Here is a 26,065-nt window from a genome sequence, read left to right as displayed (position 1 = left end):
CTCTTATCTAGGCAAAGTCCTAGAACTGGACAAGGTACTCTAGGTGTGGCCTTATGAGTGCTGAGTTAGATGGGACGGTCTGTTAAACTCACGTCACAAAGGCATTCGTGCCACTGAATGGAATTCATGCCTCTTCTCTGACCCTGACCCCGACTCCTAAAATCTGAACCAGACTGTCGTCCAGCCTATAGAAGAGGTCTACACACATGCTGATGCTCTTGAGGGCAACAACCACTCCCCTTTTCTTCTCTGTCTGTCTTTTGTTTCAAGAGAAGCAAAAGCTTGTCAAGAGTTCTGATATACATGAAAAAAAGGAAAGAGAAACATGCAGAGAATGGCACAGTGTAATCCTGGAGAGAAGAAAAAAAAGGAGGGGAGTGAATAGCTAAGGAGTCAGTAATCACCAAGTTTAGTACAAAACATTGATGACTTCAGGTCTTGAGGACATAGATGGTAGGAATGTGAAAGAAGTAATCCAGCTGAAGACACAGAACATAAAAAGAAAAAAATAGACAAGCCTTGCAAAAACCCACAGACACAATAGGACAGCAATTGTTTCTTTGCCTGAAGATAAAGAACACTCAGTAGCTCATCTCAAACAGAAAAATGCACACATTTACAGTGTCATGGCTGATGAAAAATCTATCCTTTCTTAAACCAGTTGCCATGTATTTACAACCAACAGAGGAGGAGTTTCTGAATAAGAAGTATATAAACAGGAATATAAGGGAAATACTTCTGACAAGATGCAATTACCAGGGCCTTTCTGCTGTTGTGACCACAAAACATCCACAGTAACGCTGAGAGATACATGACTGGTAAGAGATACACCCAACACTATATACATACATAAATACAGCAGACAGAAATACATGGTCTGACTCAAGAGCTGCTGAAAGAACAGCAAAGTCAGCCACCACAAATTCAGGTCTGGGGAGGTGACATGGATAGGTACCAACTCATTCCATGGCTCTCTCAGCAATTCTGATGTACCTCAGCTTGGGTGTTCATGTTCACTCTGCATAAGTTCTCTTCCATGGGTCTCACCTCCTCACAGTAAAGGGTAACATGACCCAGATCATGGCTCATTTTCTTTAGTTCTGATTATGAAGTTATCAATTCTTATAAGAAAATCTCTTTGTCATTTCTACCTGATCACTGACATAACATGAACAGTCTGCCTTCAAATACAAAATGAAAAGACAGATTTTTAAGACAGATGGTGAAAGTGATTCTGAGTATTACTTTAGTCATATAAAAATAACCAGATTAAACTGAGAAATAAAACATCAAAGGATGAAAAAGAAAATATCTACTACTATAGGAATAATTGCTTCAGACATGGGGAGAAAAGCAAGAAGCATCTTTGAGAGAAGGAAACAAAGACCTTTTCCATCTTCACTAAAGTGGGAAATATGCGGAGTAAAACTGAAGAATTGCAAACATATGTTTTCAAAATGAAATGTGACTTGTTAATTTAGACCTTGTCTAAATCAAGAAGACAAGTGGGATAGCTATATTCATTCCAATACACAGTAGTGTCAAAAAAGACAATAGAATCCAATCTGTTTGAGCTCAGATGCAAGAAATTAGATGAAGAATTTTAGGCGAGTAATAAATCTGGCAAAATGAAAAGATAAGGCATGTTTTAAAATGAAACAAAATCCACGCAAAATAGAAAAAAACCAAGAACATGCAGCAAACAGTACCGTGTCACTGCATTCAAATTCTAGAAGTAACAATTAAAATCCCTAATACAAAGTTCACCTAATTAGTGAACACAAGCATGTCAGAACACACAGAAAAAACCAAGTATTTATAAAGGTACTAGAAAAGGCACATAAGCCTGTGGGGAAAATAGGCAGAAAAGCATTTATGGATTGTGATCAAGGCAAGCATGTATGGAACTTGTTTAAGGAAAGATGACTAGAGACTCTGAGAAACTGAAACATTATTGAATTATCCAAGAATGTTCACATTTTGTGGAGAGTGCAGGAAAAGGGATATAAACAACCAGAGTCTATTCACTTAGCCTTTAATAATAAAATTATAGACATATACCTTTGAGAAGCAGAAGGTGAGGGGAAGTTACATGTAAACATCTAAAATTAGTCTTTCATTTTTGATGACTGTCAAAAATGAAAATCCTTCATCCAATCTCTTTTCTCTAGGCACTAGAAAACACTGCTTGAAACACTAGAAAACAAAAAAAATGGCTGCATGTCCTTAACACAAGAGAGGACTAAATGAAATCTGAGATTAAATAATTCAAAGGATAGTAATGTTCTGAAATAATAAGGAAAAAAGTCTCAACTTTTTTTTATGCTTTTGTACTTATGCCAAACAAATATATTGGAAAATGGTGAGGGGAGGGAAAGGCGAGGGGAGAAACAGAGAGAGAGGGTGGGAGTAAGGGAGAAGAGGAGGAGAGAGCTGCAGAAGCACAGATGGATCACTTCTGCTTGCTCTTCCTTTTGCTGCACCTGCATCCAACATCCTGCTTCAAGTCCTTGAATGTCTTCAGATTCAGAATGGAAAGGAATGTTCAGTTCTCCATCTAATTCCTGTGCAGCCCTACAGTGGCAACACTGGAGGCACTGCAGACCGACTGGCCACTCAATCATGAGCACTTTGCAAGGGAGGCGCAGCTGGAACACACTGCACGCTGCAGAGCATCCTCAACAGCTACATGACTTGCAGCATACCAGTCTCCTGTGCCCATTTACATTACCACTTATGTCCACACATTAGTTATGCTCTCATAACACAGCTCCTAGAACAGTCTTTTAAAAAGGCACTTTTGTGAGGCACACACTTTCCCACTGACAGGGGGGTGCTTTATCAGTTCTCTTTTTAAAGTACTAATAATTCTGTCAAATGTAAAAGGAACTTGTTCTGCGTACAAAGTCCTCTTTTTTTAAGTCCTAACAGCTGTGCACTGTGTTTTAGAAAACTCGCTTGAAGGGAACTAGAGGGGAACAAATCTTCACCAGTCTGCATCAGAAGAACAACCTTGAGTGAAGGGCCCCTCACATATCAGAAGGATTTATGGGAAAGGATGCTGTAGAGACAGCTGTGAATCTTGTATTTTTTAGCTTTCAAGGGGCACAGCACCATTGCTGTGTCCTACTAGATTTTCCAACTGAGTTTAGCCTTGCTACAGACAAAAGCAAATGCAATAGTTCTGCTAACACCTCTGCAAAACGTGTTCTTAAAAGGTGAGACATGTTTTAAGTGTGATAAGAGCTTGTAACTAGGCTTTAAAAATCAAAAAAGAACTTCCACAACATGGATGTGGCAGGGTGGAAAACACTGATTCACACTTCTGAAATACAGTGGCCAAGCCTGTAGAAATATGAAACCATGACACTTAATCAAAAATGTAAAGCTTCCTATTCACATATGTAGACGTTCTGATACTGAGGAGGACCTCTGGGAATTACTGCAAACAAGCAAACAAGAATTCCATTACCACATCAATCAGAGCAGCCAGATTGCAATGTGATTGCAGTGAGCCTTTCTGGACTGCCTAGGGAAGCTGAAAGAGTAGCTCTCTTGTAGCTAAAGACAACTGGGATTTTGATGTAAAATCTTTCAGCTTTCAACTCACATAAAGTGAAACTGATGTTTGCTGTTAATACATGACTGTGAAATACACACATACACCATCCATACAGGTGTGTTAGGTAAAATGAGTATTAACTTGCTGCATAAGGACAGAGGGTCAGCTGGGAGTAGTAATCTGTCTGAAAACCCTTGGCTAGCTCAGCTCAGGAATCAGACCCAGATTTTTATGGAAAAGGCAGCTTAAATCTTTGGAATTTATTAATCTATCTAGATGGTAGATGAATATCTATCATCTAGATAGATGAATAAATTCCAAAGTTTTATTAGGGTAGTTTTAACAGGTATCTATCTAAGATACCTGCATTAGAACTACCCTAATAAAGCTGTACAAATGAGGCACATTACAACAACACCATGCTGTCCACATTATCCAGTAAAAGCAAAGAAAAAATGTCAGCTAAAGGGAAAAATGTGTCATAAAATGACCTTCAATTACTGCACACACAGGGGTGCCAATTTAACAGCTTTTTAAATCTGCTTAGGTGCAGATGACATATGTTACATTTAACCTTCAATTGCAAATGTTCTCTGAACTAAATGCTTTTGTCATAACCCTAAAACTATTTCAGTGTAAAACTCAAACATTTACAGGAACGTAACAATAAATATTGGAAAGCTACTGATTGATAAAGAATGGAAAAGTAAAAAGCTAAAAGATTGCGGTATAAGCAAAAAAGGCAGCAAAGTAAGACAAGGTAACCATTTAAATAACACTGCACAATAATTCCATGGAGAGAAACCTCAAATAAAGCTGGAAACAAATAATACATGTAGCACTAATTTCTGCAGTTGGTCTTTTTATAAATGAAATTCTGCAAAATACCAATGGCACATATAGTCCTCAAGCACCGATGAAGTTAATAAAACAAGCAGGTAGATGGTTACATTGCTACAAAAAGCAAATTGTGAAAATCAAGCTTCACTCCCTCTCTTCTAAAATACTAAAATACTAATATACAGTAAGGTATCTACTAAGTACTAAGCATTCAGAATGTCAGATACCAGACTTCTCTTCTTGCCTTTTACAAGTGAAGTAATATTTTGTATTATTCATTACCCATTCTCCACCACAGAATTCTAACTGATGTGCTTGGGAGTGGGAGTAATTTGTGTACATCAAAACCAATGGTTACCTTTGCTATCATTGCTCAAATTGCAGGAACAAATATTAAGCTGATTCATACTGCATGAAAACAAAGGTTTGAATTGGAATTCTGCAGATAACCTTCCCCAAAATTACTTCTTAATATTTTCAAAGGAACAGAGTAAATCACTAGCTGACATCACCCCGTGCCTTTTCTCAATGCAGGGGAAGAAGGAATCTTTACAAAGTGACAGCTTCAAACTGCACCAACCTAAAATGAACAGGCCAAAACAGAAACACAGAACCTGCACTGACCTTAAAATAAAAGGATGATGTGATGTGATTACATATCAATACTAGCACTCACTCAAGAGGCAATAATTATTTTGGGATTAGCTGATTTAGAAATTAAAAGAAAGAGAATAAGGTGGGTTTTGACCCATTTTAGAATCCTTTGATTTGTACATCATGTTTTTCTTTTCAGTAGACTGACCTGCTACAAACCTGAAATATTCACACGACCTTCTGCAATACTACACGCTTTAAGTTATTCCTTAAGAATACTGAAGTTTTAAATTTAGGTAACTAACTTGACTATCTATAAACTGTAGATAAAAGGTAGATAATTGGTAAATTTCTTTCATTAAACAGGTAAAGCTGAGACAAGATGTAATTATTACTGTGATTCCCTCCACTGTTTTAAATGCTCTTCCAGAAGAGATTTGGTCTGATAAAATGGCAGTGCTACCTAACACACATCTGAGGAGGATTTGAAGTATTTTTGTAGGCAGAAATTCACATCCTATGTGAAAGGGCAGGGTAGGTGCAAATCACAAGAGACTCAATGAGCCCAGTATTGCCAGAAGAGAAAATGCAAGACAGAGTTAAATTCTCAAAGATCAGAAGGGCGTTAAGCAGTCATGGAGTCTGGAAAGACACACTTTTTTTTCAGAGTACTCAGGAGAGAACATTTTGTTTAGCACTCTAAGGATGAGTAAAATCACTTCAGCTTTCTGCTGCTCTTCAGACAAAGTTACATTTCTTTTTGGAAGCTAAGTAGGTGGGTGTGTTTCCCTTCCTTTTGCCCATTCCCCTGTGTTAAGAGCAGGAATTTGACTTCCCAGGAGCACCAACATGGAAAGTTGGTGTAGACACAACATTGCCAACTGCCATTCATTTTCAGCACCCTGTTGTACAGACCTGTTACCCATCCTTGCACAGTATACATTGTTTAATTAATATTTGAAGACTCACTGATGCCATACAGCAATCTAGATATACAGAAAAATTTCCTGCTTTGAAGGTGAGTATTTGCTGAGAGGTAGTCAAGAAGGCTTCTGTTACATGTAATGATCAGCTTGATGTATCCATGTCAGAAGTAGGTATTTGATGAAAAATCCATTGTTCCTTAGCTGTAGATTGTTCTAATTAGAGCTGTAAAGCAAAATACCTTGCTGGAATTTGTGATAACTTAAATATCTTGTGCAGAGATTTTTCCTTCCATATAGTTTCTATACCTGCATGTTTTTTATATTTCCAGCTCAGTCATGTGGGTCTCCCAGGGAATCACCCAACAGGTTTCTGTATCAGCTGAGCTTCAAGGATTTTGAGTCTTTGAATCCATACAGATTAATGAGGAGCTGAAAATCTGGATGTTCAAATTTCAGTCATGAGGTTCCTGGTATGCAGTGATGCAAGATTTTGGAGCAGTCTGCTAAACAGACAAGTCTGGGACATGGCTGCTTCTCAGGTATGACCTGTGGTGATGAGGACACGAGGGAATGGCCTGAAGTCGTGTCAGGGGAGGTTTAGGTTGGGTATTAGGGAAAGGTTCTTCACCCAGAGGGTGTTTGGGCACTGGAACACGCTCCCCAGGGAAACGGTCACAGCACCAAGCCTGACAGAGCTCAAGAAGCATTTGGACAATGCGCATGCTATGATTCTTGGGGCTGTCCTGTGCAGGGTGAGAAGCTTGACTGGATGACCCTCATGGTCCCTTCCAACTCAGGACATTCTTTGTTTCTATGACTTGAACAATGTCTACATAGTTATTCCCTCTGAATCCAAATCAAAACAAAAAAAAAAAATCCTTGATAAAATGCATCTACCATAACTGCCAACTTGCTTCAACTTCTTTTACAGGCATTTTTAATACAGAAAATTACACAAAGGCCTCATTGCTACTGAAATAGAATTTAACTAATATGCCATCTGAAATAAATTTAAATTGTAATTATAACTCATGATACAATTTATCTTTTCCCAAGGGGAAAAAAAACCAATGACCCTATTCTTATACTTCGTCAAAAATCTAGCTGGAGTAGGGACAGCATGAACATCAGAAGAATAGTTCTTGACTTCTTCCATTCTGGGACATCTTTCCTAAGGCTTTCTGTTCCATGGGCTCCAATGGCTGCCTGATATCAATCACAACACTTGAAAATGAAAAACTATCAGAAAACACATCCCAACAAGCTCCTAACTTGTCCCTGAACTTTTCTTGAACGCATTAGACTAACCAAGGTTGAGACAGAAGTCATTTATTTATAATAAACACTTGCACACAAAAACCCAGAAAACCTCAACTCCCTTAACTAATGGTTTCTAAAAATGCTTATTCAAAGTGACACATGCATGACAAGTTTTGGCTGAGTACGATTTAAGGAGGAGGAGTTATACCACCCAGAAAAATGGTGTTTATGACAGAAATGACAAAGAATCATTCATCATGGGGTTTTTCTATGTGAAGCAGTAATAAAGCCTAAATGAAACTGCACTTCATTAGTAATTTATTTCACAGATCACTATATATACACAAATAGCATAACTCTATTACATTTTTATAGTGCCATTTATTACAGTACTTCACATACTCTATCCACATGGCAAGACAGAAATGCAGCTTACTCTGGGGAAGACAACAGCAGCCAATTGCAGAGCAGCACACAGGGAGGAAACAATTCTGAGCCAGAAAAGCAAAATAAGAATTTTCAGATGAATCAAAGAAAGGCCAATATAAAACAATAAAACTGAACCCCAAGAGATGTGCAGCTAACCCAAAGAATAGTATAGCTTGCCTGATGCCCCATTTGATTTAGAAAGTAGAAATAAAAGAGGAAAACTGAATACTCTTGCCTTGTTCAGTCAGAGTGACCAACAGCAGAGACTCCTACCAGAACTCCCTGGCTAAAATTCTCCATCCTTTTATTTGATCCATGAGCATTACACTGGCATTTTCCACTTGCCACAGGAAGGCATCAGTTCAATTGCTTTCATCAAGTCTGCATCTGGGATGCCACACTTCAGGAATAGCTGAGGACATATTCTCAGACATCAAGAAAAGAATTGCATTCCTTCCTCTGCCAAAACTTCTGCAAAGGGAAGGTTCAGGGCTATTCCACTCTCCACCTTAACATCATTTTCCAACTTTCACACTTAGAGGCCAAACATTTCCATTAAACTTCCAGAGATGACAGGTGACTCCTGCCTTCCAAATGCAGGTGAAAACCTGGGATGCTACACAAACCCACAGAATGCTGTGAGAAGATGACAGAGAGGACACCTGCAAATGTCTCATCACAACATTTGCTTGTGAAGTAACAGTGTCCAATTATGCAGTGTTGGGCCTCTGAAATAACATATTTTATGCATTATGTGAATGGTTTTTGAAATAAAAGTGAAAAAAAATGCACTGCTTTTAACTAGTGAAGCATGTTTAAATGCAAAAAATATTCTCTTGATTTTCTTGCCAAAAAACTCTGCTGTAAGGATGCTGATAAGAAGGTAAGTGGCTTGTCACTTGTAGATATTCCATTTTTAAAAATAAATTTTAAAGTATAAAAGTTCTAAATAAAGACCCCATACTTGAAATGCAATTTATGAACATTGGGTCTTTGATGGTTGGAGAGAAAACATAATTTTACCTAGTACATTTTTTTTAATCTTTTCTGATGAAATAACTAGAAAGAGAACAAAAAATCAAAACTATCAGAAAAATATTTGCTGGACACTAAGTTAAAATCTATTTGACAGCAGGGAAAAAACTTTTCTTAAGACTTGTCAATACTTTGACTGTGTTGTGGGAGCTTGAGAATAAATACATTTATATTTTTTCTACTATGGAACTTGTTCTGATGTTCTTTCTCAAGCATTCTGTTATTAAATACAGAATTGTGGTCCACAACATACAGTATCTAATTTGATAAGAGGCCGAGTATATGTACATTAATACAATTTTTTTTTCTCTTTTTGTGTCACATTGCACTTCTTCTCCCTGCTTTAGTGGCAGACTAACTGCTAACAGTTTAAATAATAAAACCTGCAACACTGAAATGAAATACTGATTTAAGATGCAGGTTTTAATTACTCATTTAAGTGATCTACATTCTCTATTTACTATATTAAAAGAGGGATACTGACCATCTGCAAAAAATATAATGCCTTATTTGTGTAAGTTAATGAGTCTGAATTAAGTGCATGAGTATTCCCCATTGAAAATTGGTAAGACTGTTTGAATCCCTAAGTGAGGCAGGTGAGTAAATGAAATCTCTCATCTATTTTAACTACTAGACATGCTAGAAAGACTTTTTTTTTTCTCTCTCTAAGAAACCCTTCAATCTGACCAACAAATGCAGGAAGGACCAGACATTGTAGGAAAGACCACAAAACTGAAATTTTATTTCCAGCCTGTTTCTATCCAAATCGTTCTCTCAACAGATCTGAGCACACAGCCATAAGTTCTGGAGAAGATATTCCTTATAAAAGGTGTGAATAAGTGGATTCAGCGCACTGGAGCTGAGAGAGCTTTTGTAGGCTTGTGCAAAAGATGAAGAGCAGGAGGACAAATATTGACTAATTGACTAATGTTGACCTGGACATTGCTGGCAGAGCACCAAGAAAGATCACAGGTGAAAGGAGACTCAAAATAAAGGAAGTCTTGAGAATGAGAAGTTTATCTTCAACACCATAGGTAGAAAAGCTAATTAAATGATTTGGCAAGTTTGAAAGATTTGCTGCCCAGTTTCCATTCAGACAAATCAGGGACCTGCAGAGTTTTGAGGAAGCAAAGAAGCAGGAGCTGGTTTCCACAGACAAACTTTACAGTCATTCTACATCTAACACTTTTACCTAAGGAAGTATGGAGATTTTCTAATTTTTTCCTGGAACGATTCCTAGTCAGTCAAATCAGCCTATACAAACATGCTGTAAAAAAGTCTCATTAAAAATAGAAACATTTTATGATGCTACTTACCTGCCTGTCTACTTCTGGAAGCAAAAGCAGGAGGTATTGTTGAAAATGCTGAGGTAAAGAAGCAAAGGTGTGTTTATTTATTAAAGCCCTCAGGTTAGTGTTCACTAGAATAGATCCCGGTGTTTCTATGTCAATATCCTCAGCTTTGGTCCATTTCAAATGTCCTGGAGTAAATAAACAGAAATAACTTTAAACATAAATAAAGGAAGAGAGTAGGAATAAGTCTTCTTTTTAAGTTTTTCGCTTTTACTGTATAATACAATAAGCTCTAGAGAAATGGTACTCTGAGAAGGGTAACACAGCCTTTTCTAGGTGTCTTAACAGCTTTTATATTTGTATAATTATAAAAAAAAATATTTGTGTCTTGAATATAAAGTATTTTTATTTTATAATAAAGAGACAAAATGCATTTGTCTCTTAATCTCTTATGTTTCAGTAAACATCACAACTGACATATTCTTACTTCCAGCTTGAGACCAACTCAACAGCTGCAGAAAATAATCCTGTCATGTCATCAACAATAATTATACCAGCACCTATTTCCAAGCAAAAGGCCGCTTGATGAGGCTGATGTGAATCAATAATTATGGACAGCTTCTCTTTTGCCATCAGCAGTGCCCTATGGCCTACAGAACTTGTCCCACTGCACCTGCTAAAACCTGTGTGAATAGAGAGTGATCAAAGAGATGAGAATATTTAACATGTCAATGTTTGAAAACATTAACAACAAAAACCAAAAGAATTTTTCAGAATTTTCCTAAGAACTAAGATCTAAAATGATCAAAACACACAAGGCAGCAGCAGGAATTGTGAGATCAGTGAACAAGGTATGAGAGGAACGATACAAACACAGGAGTAAGATAAAGACAAAGCAGAGGGAAAGGGAAACAAACATATGGTTCCTGCACAGCACTACAGAATAATGTCTTCTTATTTTACACAGTGGACAGAAAGGCTATCATCTTAAACTCTTGCACAGTAAGAAATATATCTGTTAAGATGCTGGGAAAAGAAAGCTTTCAGCCACCAAGAACAAGGAGATGCTGAATTAAATCCATAGGGAGGTAGTACAGTCTCCATCAAAATGTCTTAAGAATATGTTAGACAAATACCTGTCAGTAATAACAGATGCATACCTGATTTTGACCTATGATGAACAAATTTGATGACCACTGGAGATCCTGTCTGGTCTGATTTTGTTAGTATTTCTAGGATAATGTTTAGAAAATACTTTTTAAAGTTTCCTAAAGAGCTATGTGCTTCAAGGTGCTTATATACTGCTACAATCCTTTTTTTCCTCTAAGTCTTAACATATCAAAGTTCAGGTGGCTGGAAAAAGCTTCTCAAAAGCTTCTAAACCCTCCCAGGAAGCTTCTTCAGGTTTCAGTTTGTTGTACTTTCAAATATTTCAAAAATGGTGTAAGAGGGGTCTGAACTATATAAAAAACTCCATCAGAATACCTAAAAAAGTGATTAAAAGATTATTCCACTGCTATGATGAATGATGGCATTTGGCATTTACATAGGACCTCTCAGCAACAATTAAAACTCACATGTTAAGAAGACTAAATATGTTTTAAAAATGAAAAAATTTGGGCATACTGATTATTAGGAATGCCTCAAATGCTACAAGCAACAAGTAGTAACTTAACAGTAATCACAATAGAAGGAATGCAACTATGCTTTGGATTTCTTAGACGACCTATGGTGGGTGGTCTCTTCCCTGAAAGTCTGTAACTACAAAATGTACATATGCCATATGCAAGAAAATGAAGACTTGTAAATTCTAAAAGCTCCACTTCAGTCACAGCCTCCTGTAAACATTCTTGTAATTTTATTTTATTTTTCAGCAGCTGAATATAACTGAATGAGACAGGAACTACTTTGCACTCAGCACAGAATAACCTTTTCCAACACACATTTCTAGCATACTCTATTTCAGTACAGCTAAGACTCCATTACCAACAAATGAATGCCCTGTTATACAGGACAATTGCATGGAAGAAGTGCCCATTCTCATGAATGCATCACAATAAACTATCCTCACCATCTGTTCCACCCACTAAATATAAATGTAAAAAGAACACAGTCCCTGAGCATAACACAAGTTGTATGATGCACTGAATTTTAATGCCTGTATGTATATTCTTTGTTTTAATCAATACAAAATACATATCCCCATCTTGTAAGTGACTTCAAATTAGAGTAACATTTTCCCCAGCTAGAGCTTCATATCCTTTGGGAAGGCATACACACAGAGATAATTCAAACTGAGATAAGATACATGACTGCAAAATCAGTAACATCCTTCAGTGGCAGATACTCTCATAGCATTAAAGGCCGAAGACAAAGAGTCAAATCTACATTTTCTGATTTATTTGGCCTTCAAATCTACATTTTCTGATTTATTTGGCCTTCTATCACTTACAGAGTACTATGGGGGTTTTATCAGCTTCTGGAAGAAATGTGTGTATTGCTTCTGTGTGTGTAGCAAACTGTGGGTGCCCACCACAGTTCTACTTTAAAAAAAACTCTCAAAATCTGTTCAGAAAAACAACAAATTCTGTCTCCTGCACCCTTCCTATGGCTAATTTAGGTTCTGTATAGCAGGTCCCAAGTTTGTAATAAGATTTAGTGAAGTACTTGGGAGCAGCATGGAAGTATGACACTACTGCATCACTAATCATAGCTGAGAAGAGTTTATGACAAAACATGTGCCAGTGTTTTTTATGTTGTTTTCCACATGGAAACACATTTTGAACCCTTATACAGTTCAAGGGTATCACTGTCCAAATCAGAAATAGAAGCTGTAAGACAAGAGAGAAACTCAGGCTTGCAGACTTGGAAAATAAGAGTTTACTCCTCAACACAGAGAATTAACCATAAGGAGATGGAAGCACCATAAATCTACATCAAGATATGAAAATGAAAACAGAAAAAGGACAGAAATTACACTGTTGGCAAAATCTGTTAACTAAAATGGAAAAAAAAATTAATCTTATTAAATCAGAGCTCAGAAGGTCTACTAAACACAACATGTTGTGAATGTTGGGCACATCAGCAGAGTTTCAGACAACCAAACAATATCTGGACCTGAACTGTGCACTACACAGGACCTGGACCTGTCCTCAAAGCTGCTCTACAACTGCACTTCTAGCATCCCAAGAAATGTTGTGTCATGAGAGAAACATTTCAACAGGTACAAGAACAGAAACCCTTAAACCTTACACAAAGTTCCCTGCACTTCATGTGTGGTGTCACAAAAGGCCAATAGGTTTAATTACCAAAATCCACCAAAAAACCCTTAATTAATTCATTTGATATCATGAGCCAACAGTTGATGTCATAACTGAAGATAGGGAGGAATATATACTTGAAATTATGCATCTCACTCTTAAATGTAGAGAAAAATGACAGGAAATCATCTAACATTGAATATCAGTTTACATAGCAAAAGCTGTAATACTGTAATATTGTCTATTTTGAATAATGATGTTGGATCAACATAGAGAACCAGCTATCCACATGGGACTGATTGATAATCTGCAGAAAGATCATGTATGGAACCAAAGTACACTTTCATGGGAGGCTGTGATGCAATAAGGCTTATAGCTTACACTGCCAGGAACTGGCAATAGCACATTGAACAACTCTCCTATGGCATTTAGGAAGTAAAGTGCCTTGGAGCTATTTTACAGGATCATTATATATAAAAATAGGACTAGGCTGGATGATTAATTAAGAAGAACAATCTTATTCCCACAAAGACAGACATAAAATGACTTCTAGCATTTAGCACTATGAAAAGCTTTTTTGTTATCTCTTGCAACATGGCCACATTGCAAAATACTTCTCTAAATGATTCAGCATTCTGCTGAATGTAAAAAGTACTTTCTAAAGATAAAGAAACAGTTACATCATTCTTTGACTTCACTTAAGCAGAGACAAGAGTCTTAGTGAACACTACATTTTGTGCTCCCTAGGGAACTTTTCCAATTAAATTTCATGCAGGGCAGGAAAATCTGCCTATGACATGGAGATTTAGAATTGACTCTTAGTATCTCTTCAGAGAAAATTCTTTGTTAATTACAGAACGTGATCCACGAACCTCACCCAAAAAACCCACAGAAAATAAAATCAGAAACTGTATCTACCACCTCAAGAGACGTAGCTTCAAAACAGTTACAGATCCAATTGAAGAAGTAAATCAACCAAAGAAGAACCAACCAAAACCTTTATGCCAAATCTCTATATGACATGCAATAACGCAAATGAAGAAAAGAGAATGTTAACTTCTAATTGGGCAAGGATGTAAGCAAATATGCTACTTTCTCTGGGAACAATTGCACATTAGGCAAGCAAATTCACCATGAAGAAAGAATATCTGTTACACACCACCCCCATCCCCCAAAAAATCATTACATAACAATCAGAATCTAATTGCTAAATCACCTCTCTGCCTGCAATTGCTTATGTCTGTCAAACTTTAAAAAGCAACCACTGAGGACGAAAAAAAAACTGACCATGGATTTTCCAGGTAGACAGAAAGATGTCTTCTTGAGAAAGGATCAGCTGCTGAGTTTGAAAAAGGGACAGGTAAACAGAAAAATAAAACTTTCCAAGCGAACAAAGAGTTTAGAAAACTATCAGTATTACAAGTAAGATATTTATTTTACTCCTACTCACCTAAACCAGATTTTTTTAATCTCTTTAAGTGCTGGCTTGTTTGCTTTCCCGTTGGAGACTTTTGCCCATGTTTCATCTCTTTATCAGAACCATCTGCTTCACCATTTTTAGATTCCGATCCTTTAGAAAAAGTAAAATCCCTCAAATATGATGCTTTTGCACTTTTACTAACAATCCCCTCAGCACCCCTACACCATAAACAAAACAAAAATAGGATTTTTAAAAAATTGACATTTTCTTGGCGAAAGGCAATATACTTTTCTGGTCACAATACAATTCCTCCTCATCAGAGGAACTGGATGTAAAAGCTCAATAAATCAATTAAGTGCTGAAAACTAAAGTTTACTGAACACTGCAGTCAATAAAAATGTTCAGCGATCTAATAAAAATAATATAGTTCTATAATGCCCAGGAGATATTTTAAAAATATTTTAACCTTAAGTTATGGGGCAGTAAAGCAACCTAAGGCTGAAAAAAAGATAATTTCTTTTTGAAGAAACATTTAAAGAAAAGATATGTTTGGAAATACAATTGTCAATTTGTGTTAAACATAGACACAGAAATCTCTTAAAATGAAGTAACTTAATCACCAGAGCTAAAGGGCAAGGTTATGCTGCAGTGATAAGCATGGTATAAGAAGAAAAGCTAACAAAAGGATTTCAGTATTGCAATGCAGAACTGAGACACAAATTCACATTCACGGAGAAGCTTGCCTTTCCCCCCCTCCTCTTTTTATGGCACTGAATACCAGCATGTGGTCTTCTATTAGAGCTCCAGAGCCAAACAAAATGTTACTTTGCATTCCTTTAAAGCTGCTGCTATTACCAATTGTCATTTTACTGTGTGCCTTCAGCTCTTTATTAAAGAAAAATCTCCAGCCTTGAGACACGAGTCTTGATAAAGAAATAAAGATGTTAAACAAAGCCACCCAGTGGAAACAGTATTTCAGCAATTCCAAATTCTGTATGCTACACATCTGATTCAGAGGAAGGCTCTGTGACCAGAGCTGATCTTGCAAACGGTCCTTTAGCTATTTACCTGAAGGTGAATCCGACTGCTCATCGGACACCTTTAATGGTGTCAAAACAACACGAGGAACAGTCTTGTTTACCATCATTGAGACTCCATTTCTTCTTTTCTGCTGTTGTCTCAAAGCCTACAAAAATGATAACAAAACACATAACTGTAGCAAAAAATAATGCTTATAAGTGAATTACGCATGACATTTTTCTACCATTAAACTGAATCCCTTAAAATAAGCATAATTTACACAGCTACTGACTTGCCAGACTTCACACTCGTCCTCTTTATGTCATTTTCTTTTAAAATACAAAATCAGGCTTTTTCTCCTTTTTTTATAGAGCAAGAAGATGCACCTTAGATCATTTTCCAATCCATTTTGACGACAAAGAAGCACGTAACTGTTTGCTCTACCTTAACAGCACAACATGATAACCCATCAAATGTGAAACTAAGACTTCCCAAAAAAAAAAAGTAAACCCAAAATGTTTCAAAACCAGAATAAAAATATATATGTCTGCACATCTCTCGCAGGTGCATCCTCTCCAGTATACTGCTCAGTCAATCAAGTTAACACAGAGTGTCATCAGTATGTACAGCATGTAAGGACTACAGTATTGATGCACTCACTCAGCCGTGAGTAGTGCTGCACAAAATCACTGAACATGGCAGGAATCATTTATTTTCGTGAAGGGAATCAGTCCTAATCTTGGAAACCTTGCAGCATTTGGCTTCTGTCTGTTTGACTTTGGGCATTAACCTTCAGAACACGAACATGATGGTGTTCTGGCAAATCTGGGGGAAAATGATACACGAATAAATCTCTACAAATGGTAGTACTTTGTGTTTCATAAATGTATCAAATACAGGGCTGATAATGTAATATAAAATATCTACAGATTAGAAATAGCAAATATCCATCAGACTGCTTTATATGGAAAATTATATATCATTCAAAAGGTCTTAAAACATAAAAATAAGAATACCTGCCAATTCTGCAAGCATTAAAATTCTGGAATTAATCAGAATGGGCTGGGCTTAATACAGACTTCTCCTAGCCTCCTGTCTATTTTTCTCCATTCTTACTGTGCACTCTATTTTTACAATTGTGATTTGTGTTATGAACTTGAGAGATTTATTAAAGTAATACCATATCAACAAGGTACATATTTGATATGAATTATCCCAAAGGTTTATGAGCATAAATGACTTATGCCCTATAAGGTTTAAGTCTGTAACTTTAATGGATTGTAATACCTTTCCAAATTGTTCACATAGCTAAATAATAGGGAGAAAAACCTCTGAGAAGAAAGAAATCAATATTGGTCTATTCCTCTAAATAACACTCTACACAACATAAAATACACCAGGCCACAGAGAAGCTATTTCATGGATTAACCCATTTTATTGTACTTCTGAAAGAACACGTAAGCACTGTGCAATAAAAATCAAATTAGAACACTTGAAATCAAACAAAGAGAGGAAGCTGGTCAGATCTGCACCAAAGAAGCAGCAGAACGCCAAAAAGAACAGCTGTTACTTCAAACATTTTTGAGACAGAAATTTCATACTGGTATCAAGCAAGCACAGTCTGACTTGTGGATGGAAAATTCTAAAGTTTTAACATTTCTTCAAAATTCCTCAAAATGACCCTACAAACCAAAGTGGCAAATCAGGTGATCCTTAATTAACAGTAATACCATGGAGACAGTGGGAAAAAGTTCATTAAAAATTAACTGGAAAGACTGGCAATGTCTGCACCACCAATATACCAATATAACACAACTTCATTTCATGGTGCCCCACTGACTGATTTGCCTCATGTCATCCTCATTTCCTCCACCCAAGGCAAATGGTTAGAGCCCAAACAATGCTCCATGTTGTCCTCCTGCCTCCTCCTGACTTTCCAAGACAATTTCCACCCTCACCAAGGTTTCACAGCCTTGCAGCCAGCATCCATGGAAACACCATTTTAATGATTTATACAGCCACTGTGGCAAAGGCAGATTCTTTGTCAAAGCCCCACAGTTGATTTTCAATGCTTAGACTGAACTCCCATGAAGGAGAGAAAGGAACCAGCAGTGTATCCACCACCAGTGACAGGCACACAGTGTTCATAGACTTCAGCTGACACACGTGCTGCTGGAGCGAGGGCAGCGGTACCCAATATTTGACAGGAGCACCACTTACCTTCTTTTCTGTTGCTGGCAGGGCACCTTGTGGTCCTTAAGCACACATTTATGCAACTGATCTGGTATTTACAAGAAGCACAGGCCAACTCATGCCCATGGAGCACTAATGCAAGACACTCCCTGGACAATCAGATGAGGAAATACAGCTGGGAGCAGCCAAAGCTACCAGAACTATTTACTTTGAGGCACAGAGCACTTCTCTAGCTACAGCCTAAGCACCTCTATATACAAGGGTCAAGCAAAAACCTTAAAGACACCATTTCCCTTTGACAAACATTTGTTTTTCAGGGTTTCTTTTTCCCAAACATGCATTGATTCACTGCCAGGCCCTTCCCCAGCTCCTCCAGTTTCACAGCGCAAGGAACTGATCACCAAAAAGGGCCCAAGTGAAGTCTGAAAATCAAGCTGACAGTAAAGCTACACACACCTGAAGGACAGTCTGTAGAACAAAAAAAACCCCAAAAAACAAACAAACAAAAAAAAAATCAAAACCAAAACAAACAAACAAACAAACCAAAAAAACAACAAAAAAACTCAAAAAACCCAACCCCAAAACCCCCCCAAAACCCAACCCCTCACAATATAGATGTTAAATCTAAGCAAAACTTTTAACAGAAAGTTAACAAATTACCAGTGGATTACCCTGAGTACAGAGAATAGAAACATAACCTTTCCCATGCCTCCCTGTCTTTTCATTTGTGAAATGAAAGATGTAAGATGGGGGAAGAGGGTACAAAGATAACAAGTAAATAATCTAACATATGATTTGCAGGGTAAAGAGATGGCTGAGATTCTGCACAGACATCTTTGTTGTGATACGCCCAGCTAATCACAACAATTTTGTGGTAATTTCTCCCCTGAATTTGAAGCTGCAGGATCTGACATTTTTGGGCAGACAAGTCTTTGCAAGACAACCCAGCAGCAGGAGAAACTGCTGACTGACACCCAGTTACAAGGGAAGCCAAACCCCAGAAGGAGTTAAGTACAAAAGAAGGACAATCTCTGTAGTCTCCACTGAGGACAAATGTATAACTCCTCTATACCTAGCCTGAGGGACATTCATTTTAGAATACAAGACTACTGTAGGATAAGAAAGAATCTTGTAACCCAAGATTAATTCTACTTAGCTGGGAAGTCAATGAGATTACTCCAAGTGAAACATGCACCAAATGCCTGCTATACTGAGCTTTTAGTGCGCCAAGCTAATTTAGTGCTTTCCTAGTCACCACGGCCAAATAAATCAAATTTATAACTAGCACTGAAGAAAATGAGAAATGTTGTAACTTATTCCACAGAAAAATGGTTCCAGATATCACTGTAGATACGGAAACAGTAACTAACACATACTACATTGTCATCTTTCACAGACACAGCCTTTTCCATCTCATCCATATTTAGAGATATATAACCTCCTAGCTGGACTTCCTACAGAACTGCAAGAAACAGATTATGATTTTACCAAATGGTAAAATGTCATTTTCACTATGGTAAATTAGAGAAAAACACATGTAGTGCATATGATAGCTCAAATAAAGAATATTTTTCTTTAATGAGATGCTACGTTTACATTTCAAATGCATTCAATCACTTCATGCTAAATGCTTGAGTTAAAAAAGCTGCACGTTTTAAATATCTAGAACTTATCACTGTTGTAGTATTCTGTAAGACATTACTACCATCCTATTTGTACAACAAATAAATTTTTAAAAATGAAAGGAAATAAAAGTTCATGTAATATACAAGTTAAAACATTACAAGCTCTCTTAAAATTACCACCAAAACATAATACTTACATCCAGCCTTTCACAAGCAGATTTGCAAAGGACATCTGTGAATCTCTCGCACATAATGAGTATGGAGAATTCCCAGTATTCCCATTCATAAAAATGAACCTGTGACCATCTGTTGAATAACACTGCCATGGTCATTATACAATGCTTGGCATAATTATTTGGTTTAATGAAGTTATTTTTATTGCCAAAATCTTTAAGTAAACTATCAATACATTTTCATCCAAAGAATTCAAAATAAAATAAAAAAGATGAAAATTAAGAAAACATAAACTCTGAAGATAGATGACAAAAGAAAAACACCATGAAATTAACAGTGAACTTCTAATTCCAAGTGGGTTTTTTTAAATAAAGAGGTGACAAGAGCAAGGCTCCTTCTGCTTTTCAGAGAGTTTCTATCCCTACTGGAGTATAGCAGTATTTTGGAGGTTTCATGAATGCCATTATATGCTCTTAAGAATAGTAATTTCATGTTTAGCTGATCTTAACACAGGAAGGACTTCTTCACCCATGTGACACAATGTTTGACTGTCTTCAGTAAAAACTCAAAGTCATCTTTCAAGCAGGAATGAAAGGAAACAACATAAACTAAAACGTAACTGGAGATGGGAGCAAAATACCTCCCCAAGAGCACCAGAAGCAAAATGTCATCCTCTGTGCTCTAATTTTACTGCTGCTCAGCAATTTTTTTTGTTATTTTTCTTTCAACCATCTTTTAAACCCAGAATGAATAAATGGAGCACACAGATAAACCATTAATGCAGAAAACCACTTTCATTTGAGCTTAAATGCGTGACACGCTGAGAATGTTAAAAATTAAGTCATTATCAACAAAGACATGTAACACTTGGTTGCATTAAGCAACATCGTCCCAGATTTCTACTTGTTCCATAAATGTCAAGTCTACATTCTGAAACTCATGTAATGAAACATAACCTTTGAAATTTCACACATTATGGATCAGAAATGCAAAGCTATGGAATGCCTCCATTCTGCCATGTGAAAACACCGGCTATGACACACTGAGCAAAGTCTCTTGCACAAAATAAGTAACAACTCCACATCATGGTTATGGATCCCAAATTGACAAAGATGAAACAGACTTATGGTTTATCACTGATTCACTGAACACCAGCACAAAATTCAGTCTTTGTCTTCTCTCTCACCCTCATTTTGTTTAGTAAAATTAAGAGCCTTTAATTCCCACATCTCAGTTAAATTAAAATTTCTCAGTGGCAACCTGTTTCACAGACAAACAGAACAGTTAAACTAAAACAGTAAGCACCACAAATCATGAAGAGCAAACCCATTACTATTTCCTAGATGCCACTAATTCTTATATTAAACATAAACAAAGCACTCAATTACAAGCATGCAACCATAAGTTTAAAACACAATAAAGGTGTCCTATGGAAACAACTACAAAGCACAAAATGCCATTTCCAAAGCAAATTAATTCACTTCCAACCATACTAGTACACTAAACATGTCAGTATGGTGCCAAAAGTACACATTTGGTCATCTGGAGATAAAGAGTAGCGTCAGAATCAGCAGGATGGAAGTTTGGAAACCTGGGGTTTATTTTGAAACAATTGCTAACACCTTCTCAAATAAGCATCTATCTTTGTCCCATGCAATCCTCCTACCTTGTGATAGTTACATCTGCATTTGGAATGAAAAATAATGTATTTGTTCATTAGGTTTCAGTAGGGCTCAGGGGCTTTCAGTAGGGCTATCTGTAGGACTACAGTACACATTAACACTGAACATTTACCTGTGTGCTAACCAACACTGAACTGAAGTGCTTGGACCTTTGTGGGGCAGGACAAGGAGGTTTATCTGTTCACATATGTGTCTGTACACCTGCAAGCTAGCACTACTTTCTGCAGGATTACAATAATGCAGTCACAGCTACAGTTGCTGCAGATCATGACAGACTGCAGAGTAAATGCTTCTGGTGCTTTCCCAACCACAGAAAAAAGGACAAAAAAACACATGTGATCTGTTCAATGTCTGTTTTGACTTGCATGTGAATGGGAATGATGATAGCATATGCACCAACACAGTGAAAGCTTTTTAACAAAGAGAAGAATTGGGTTTTTTAAAAATGTTTTGTGTAGTATTAAAATAACAATATCCATCAGCTGAACAGTGTTTTATGGGGAAATGAGTTCTTTGGCACAACAAAGCACATGTAGGTAAGGAAACAGTTTGTAGAAAGCAGTTTAAAAACAAATTAAAACACAGATAGCAGTGTCAATACAAAATCTTAAAACAGTAATCAACACTTTCCATGATGTGTTGATTTTCAAGCACCCTCTGCACAGGGGCCAAAGCACACAGCAGGGGCTTAATGGCTAGACTCTGCAGATCAAAAATCTTCTCATATTACCACTCAGAGAATTTACATTGCACCAATGTAAGCAGTGTAATGTGTTTCTGCCTGACACCCTGTTTCAGCCTGGATACTCTTGCTTGCCCACACATCCTGAGCACACAGACTTCTGGGGACCTACCCAACAGCTCCTGGAACACCATATGCAGAAACTGCTTGTCAACATTTTGTAGGAGGCTTCCTAGAGCTCTGAAGAGTTGTGAGCTGTTCCAAATCCTGCCTTTCCCTGAAAAGACCAACACTTTCTAGGATGCACTTCAAAATCAAGGCATGATTCATTGACACCTGGTTTTAATTTCATGTTACAAACTATTCAAATCAAAACCTGTTCCTTTCACACGGCCCAAAAGAAGATACTTAGATATTCACTGTCACTACAAGGAAAAATCACATAACTCCAATGGAAAAGCTTAACTGGGACTTCAGTCTCTAGTGATTTTATTTTCAATAACACAACAGCAATGACCAATCCATCTGAAATAGTTCCCCAGGCTACTTAAGGGACAGGCTACTTACAGAAACACATGACAGATAAATGCAATGCTTAGAACTAGGCTGCTATCTTCAGCTTGACTGCCTGAGACTTGGAAAAAGCCACTGCATCTACAGAACAGATGAGAACAGAAGAGAACACTTTCAACCTATATTTGGGAAGAAGATTTCACTATGTTGCAGTGGCAGGTTTAAACAAAGGTAATGCTCATGACAGGACATATTTTGAATGAGGGATACTGTCCGACACTGAGGTAGAGGGGAAACTACGCTTCAACACTTATAATTGCTTTAAAATTCTTTAGTTATTTATCAGACTAAGAAGTTCTCTAAAATACATTTATTAAAACAGAAAAGGTGCAGGAGCACTGTAAAAAGCTGTGTCAACAACCCCAGAGGGGAAACAAGCAGAACGCTCCAGCAACTGGGAGGTATTTATAACAAAAGCAGTAAAAAGCAGGGATTGTGTGGATTCCTGTCAATTTCTTTCCATCACAGGGAAGGGCTGAGGACCACGGGGATGACCCAGAAGAAAGTCTCACAAACATTGTCTTGGGTCTTACCAAAGCACTGTGTTGAGCAGCTGGTGCGTGCTGCCCATGCATAGGGACCTTTAGAGGGACATACCGTGCAGCCAGCCTTCGGGCAATGCATGTACTCCCTGAACAGCTTCTGCTGGAACTCTTGCTCTCCCAGCTTCTTTTCCCCCTTATGCAGTCTTCCTGCCATAGCTTCTCGGTCCTCTTCCCTAGACTTGTCTTGGCAATCAGAAAATCAGTTTAGTTTATCATCTTCGAACTTCCATTTTCCGGAATGCATTTTGCAAACTCCAGTGTCCCTTCCCATGTCTCTCTAGAAGTCAAAAAGCAACATGTTTTCCTTCTTTTCCATTTGTTGTCAGGAAAATTTGTCAAGAATCATCACTTATGTTGCCAGACATCTGATCAAATGCTTCAGCTAGGGAGCCAGAATTCTCCAACTGTGGCATTGGTACATTTGTTGCATCTGAAATGAAACATAAGAAGGTGGTTAAGAGAAACACTGAGCAAGTGCAGCAAGCTCTCTGTAACGAGGAATTCAGTATAAAAATACCTCTCAGTTCACAGTGGATTTTCAGAGCCTTTCAGGAAGACACCTTGCGTTTAAATTCTAAGTGTCTAAATCCTTAGGACAAAATCATAATGATCTCTTCTGTCACCTTTGCCTCTTTGGGGTGAGGAAGGGAAAGCAGGGCAGGCAAATGTATCAGGCTTATATTAGCGCATGTGAGGGAGCAGTTGCTCAAATGAGTCAAAGGAGAGACACCACAGACAGACTCATACTGGATTACTTCCTATGGACAGCAAAATGCTTCAAGATAACCTGCATCTATCTGGCTGTAGTCGAGGAAAGAAGTCCTAACAGAATGAGTGTGGAGGGAGCAAGACTGGTGAGTTTGCTCTTCTCTCAAAGAAAAGTAAGCAGTGTGAGCTGAAGACAGGAAAGCAAATTCACACCACCCACATGGGAGATCAGGATTCTACCTTCAGTGTCAACCTAGACACTTGGACACCTGTGTCCAAAAAAAAAGAAAAAGGAAACAAACATGTCTTGGTAAACTAGTTATATGAATTTGGGTAAATCAGGGCTAAATTATAGTGTTAACCATCTTGAAATTTAGTCTCTTGTATGTTGGTGTCTAAATAAGAATTACATTGTGGTAGAAATGTCATATTATTTGGAGCTGGTCAGATCTAATGTCCTACAATTCGGAAGCAATATATGAGCTAAACCCTAGCTTCCCCATTGCTCTATTACTGCTTGGGGCATGACAGCATCCACAGGAAAAAGAAGGGTGTGGAGTTGCCATTTCTATCATAAGAACAAATCCTACAACTGGGTGCTTTCCTTCTCATTAAAAAACTGCATCTACCCACTTTATGAACTATATAGTGGCACATATACGAACCCAGCCACCAAGCATGCAGACAAAGCCCAAAGTTAAGGAAAACAAAACAAATCATGGCAGTGACATACCTTGTGTTGATTCCCTTATTTCCTGAGCTTCTCTCCTCCCAAACCCACTTGGCTGCTGTCTCTGGAGTTTCTGTCTCTACAAAGAGATCTGGATGCCCAGCACAGTCTCAGACATGTCCTGGTTCTGTATTCAGATCCTGAGTCTGAATGGAGTATCCTTCTCTTCTCCCAACAGAAAATTTATGGGTACCCTTCTTGGTGCTGATTCCAAAGTGCCAAAAGGGAGGCAGGATTTTCTTCCATGTCTGGGAGGTCTACTATCATCCCAGACACCATGAGAGCGCATCTTCAAGTTCTTTCTCCTCTCTTGGTACTGACCCAGGGACCACCTGGTACACTGACGGGCAAGGTGCTCTTACACTTGGCTATCAGAGTCCAACAGACACTAACACCACCTCAATGTCCTGGATATTCACACATTCTCAGTGTTACCTATGTGAGGCCAGTTTGCAGGTATGATCCTTTCTTCTGAGAAATGTTCCAAGAACATCTTGGTAGATAAAGATAAATCTGTATACAGCGAAGACTTCCACAAAAAAGTATCACCTCAAGTCAATGGAACAGAAACTGGACCAGACAGAAGCATGTAGGTACTATGCCATGACTTGATGTCCATACTGGAGTTAGCCTTGTCCAGAGCAAGAATAATGCACACAGTAGTGTGACCATGTACCACTGCTAGCAGATGCAGGAGTAGTTCAGTACCTTCCCAGGAAGAGGTCCTTACATGCCAAAACTCTCGAGTGTGAAAATGAGGTAAATCAGTATGGAACTGATGATCAGTACTGATCGGATATCAGCGTGCCATAAGCCTTCTTTTCAAAGGTACAAGATCAGCAACAGCTGGGCACACATAACCAAGCACTTCCAACAGCTCAATGGAAACAGAAATCTGTAAAATCTGCCATCAGAAAGCCAAGCATAAAAGGCAGCTCTACACCATAGGCTCTTGCCTATACCCTCATGAACAGGAACTGGTTTGTGGGACATCACACACAGACCAAAGTGTAAGCATTTTACAAGAGAAAACTGAAACTCTGTCAGAAACCAAAGGGAAGCACGAAACACACTCAGTGGTAAAACACTCAAAATCTCTTTCCCAACAAGGACACCATGGAACGTGGTGAAGCTAGAAAGTTTCCAGACCAAAATGGCAGCCCAGCCTTTGAAAGGTGAGGACACAAGGGCTGATCTTTGACACAGAGCTTATGAAAATCCCCTGCAACTGCAAACCTCCTTAGTCTCTGCAAAACACCCCAAATCCACTGCTACCTGAGAGAAATCAAAACCAAGAGCCAAAGCCAAAAAATTCCCTTTCCTCCATGCTCCTTGCAGAGCTCAAGAAAGGCAGCATTGTGACTAATTTGATTCATGAGAACATCCTGAAATGTGGGCTGTTACAAGCCAAACAGGAGATTGCAATCTAAACCCAGGAATATAACACCAGAATTAATTTTAAAAATCAAATCATATGTAAATCCAGCACGTAATAATTTAAAGAGAATTACATAT

The 26,065-nt window shown here is 37.8% G+C and overlaps 1 protein-coding gene across 7 annotated transcripts in view; it reads right to left on the bottom strand.

Annotated features, from left to right (window-relative positions):
* ASXL3 (ASXL transcriptional regulator 3) overlaps positions 1 to 26,065 on the bottom strand; it is a 129,811-nt gene that overhangs the window by 33,509 nt on the left and 70,237 nt on the right. For 5 of the 7 annotated variants that reach the window (XM_074550366.1, XM_074550389.1, XM_074550372.1 and 2 more), the window contains 3 exons: positions 15,687 to 15,804; positions 14,649 to 14,768; positions 9,963 to 10,126 (listed from right to left, as the gene is read on the bottom strand). In XM_074550366.1, coding sequence (XP_074406467.1) covers positions 9,963 to 10,126; positions 14,649 to 14,768; positions 15,687 to 15,804 — 402 coding nt within the window. Of the gene's footprint in view, positions 1 to 9,962; positions 10,127 to 14,648; positions 14,769 to 15,686; positions 15,805 to 19,653; positions 23,543 to 24,553; positions 25,343 to 26,065 lie in introns of those variants that run through there. The other 2 variants (XM_026791125.2, XM_026791127.2) reach the window with 2 other exon arrangements.

The sequence above is a fragment of the Zonotrichia albicollis genome, chromosome 1 (genome assembly GCF_047830755.1).
Source record: "Zonotrichia albicollis isolate bZonAlb1 chromosome 1, bZonAlb1.hap1, whole genome shotgun sequence".
In the NCBI taxonomy this organism is placed as follows: Eukaryota; Metazoa; Chordata; class Aves; order Passeriformes; family Passerellidae; genus Zonotrichia; species Zonotrichia albicollis.
This window is presented reverse-complemented; position numbering and strand designations above follow the sequence as displayed.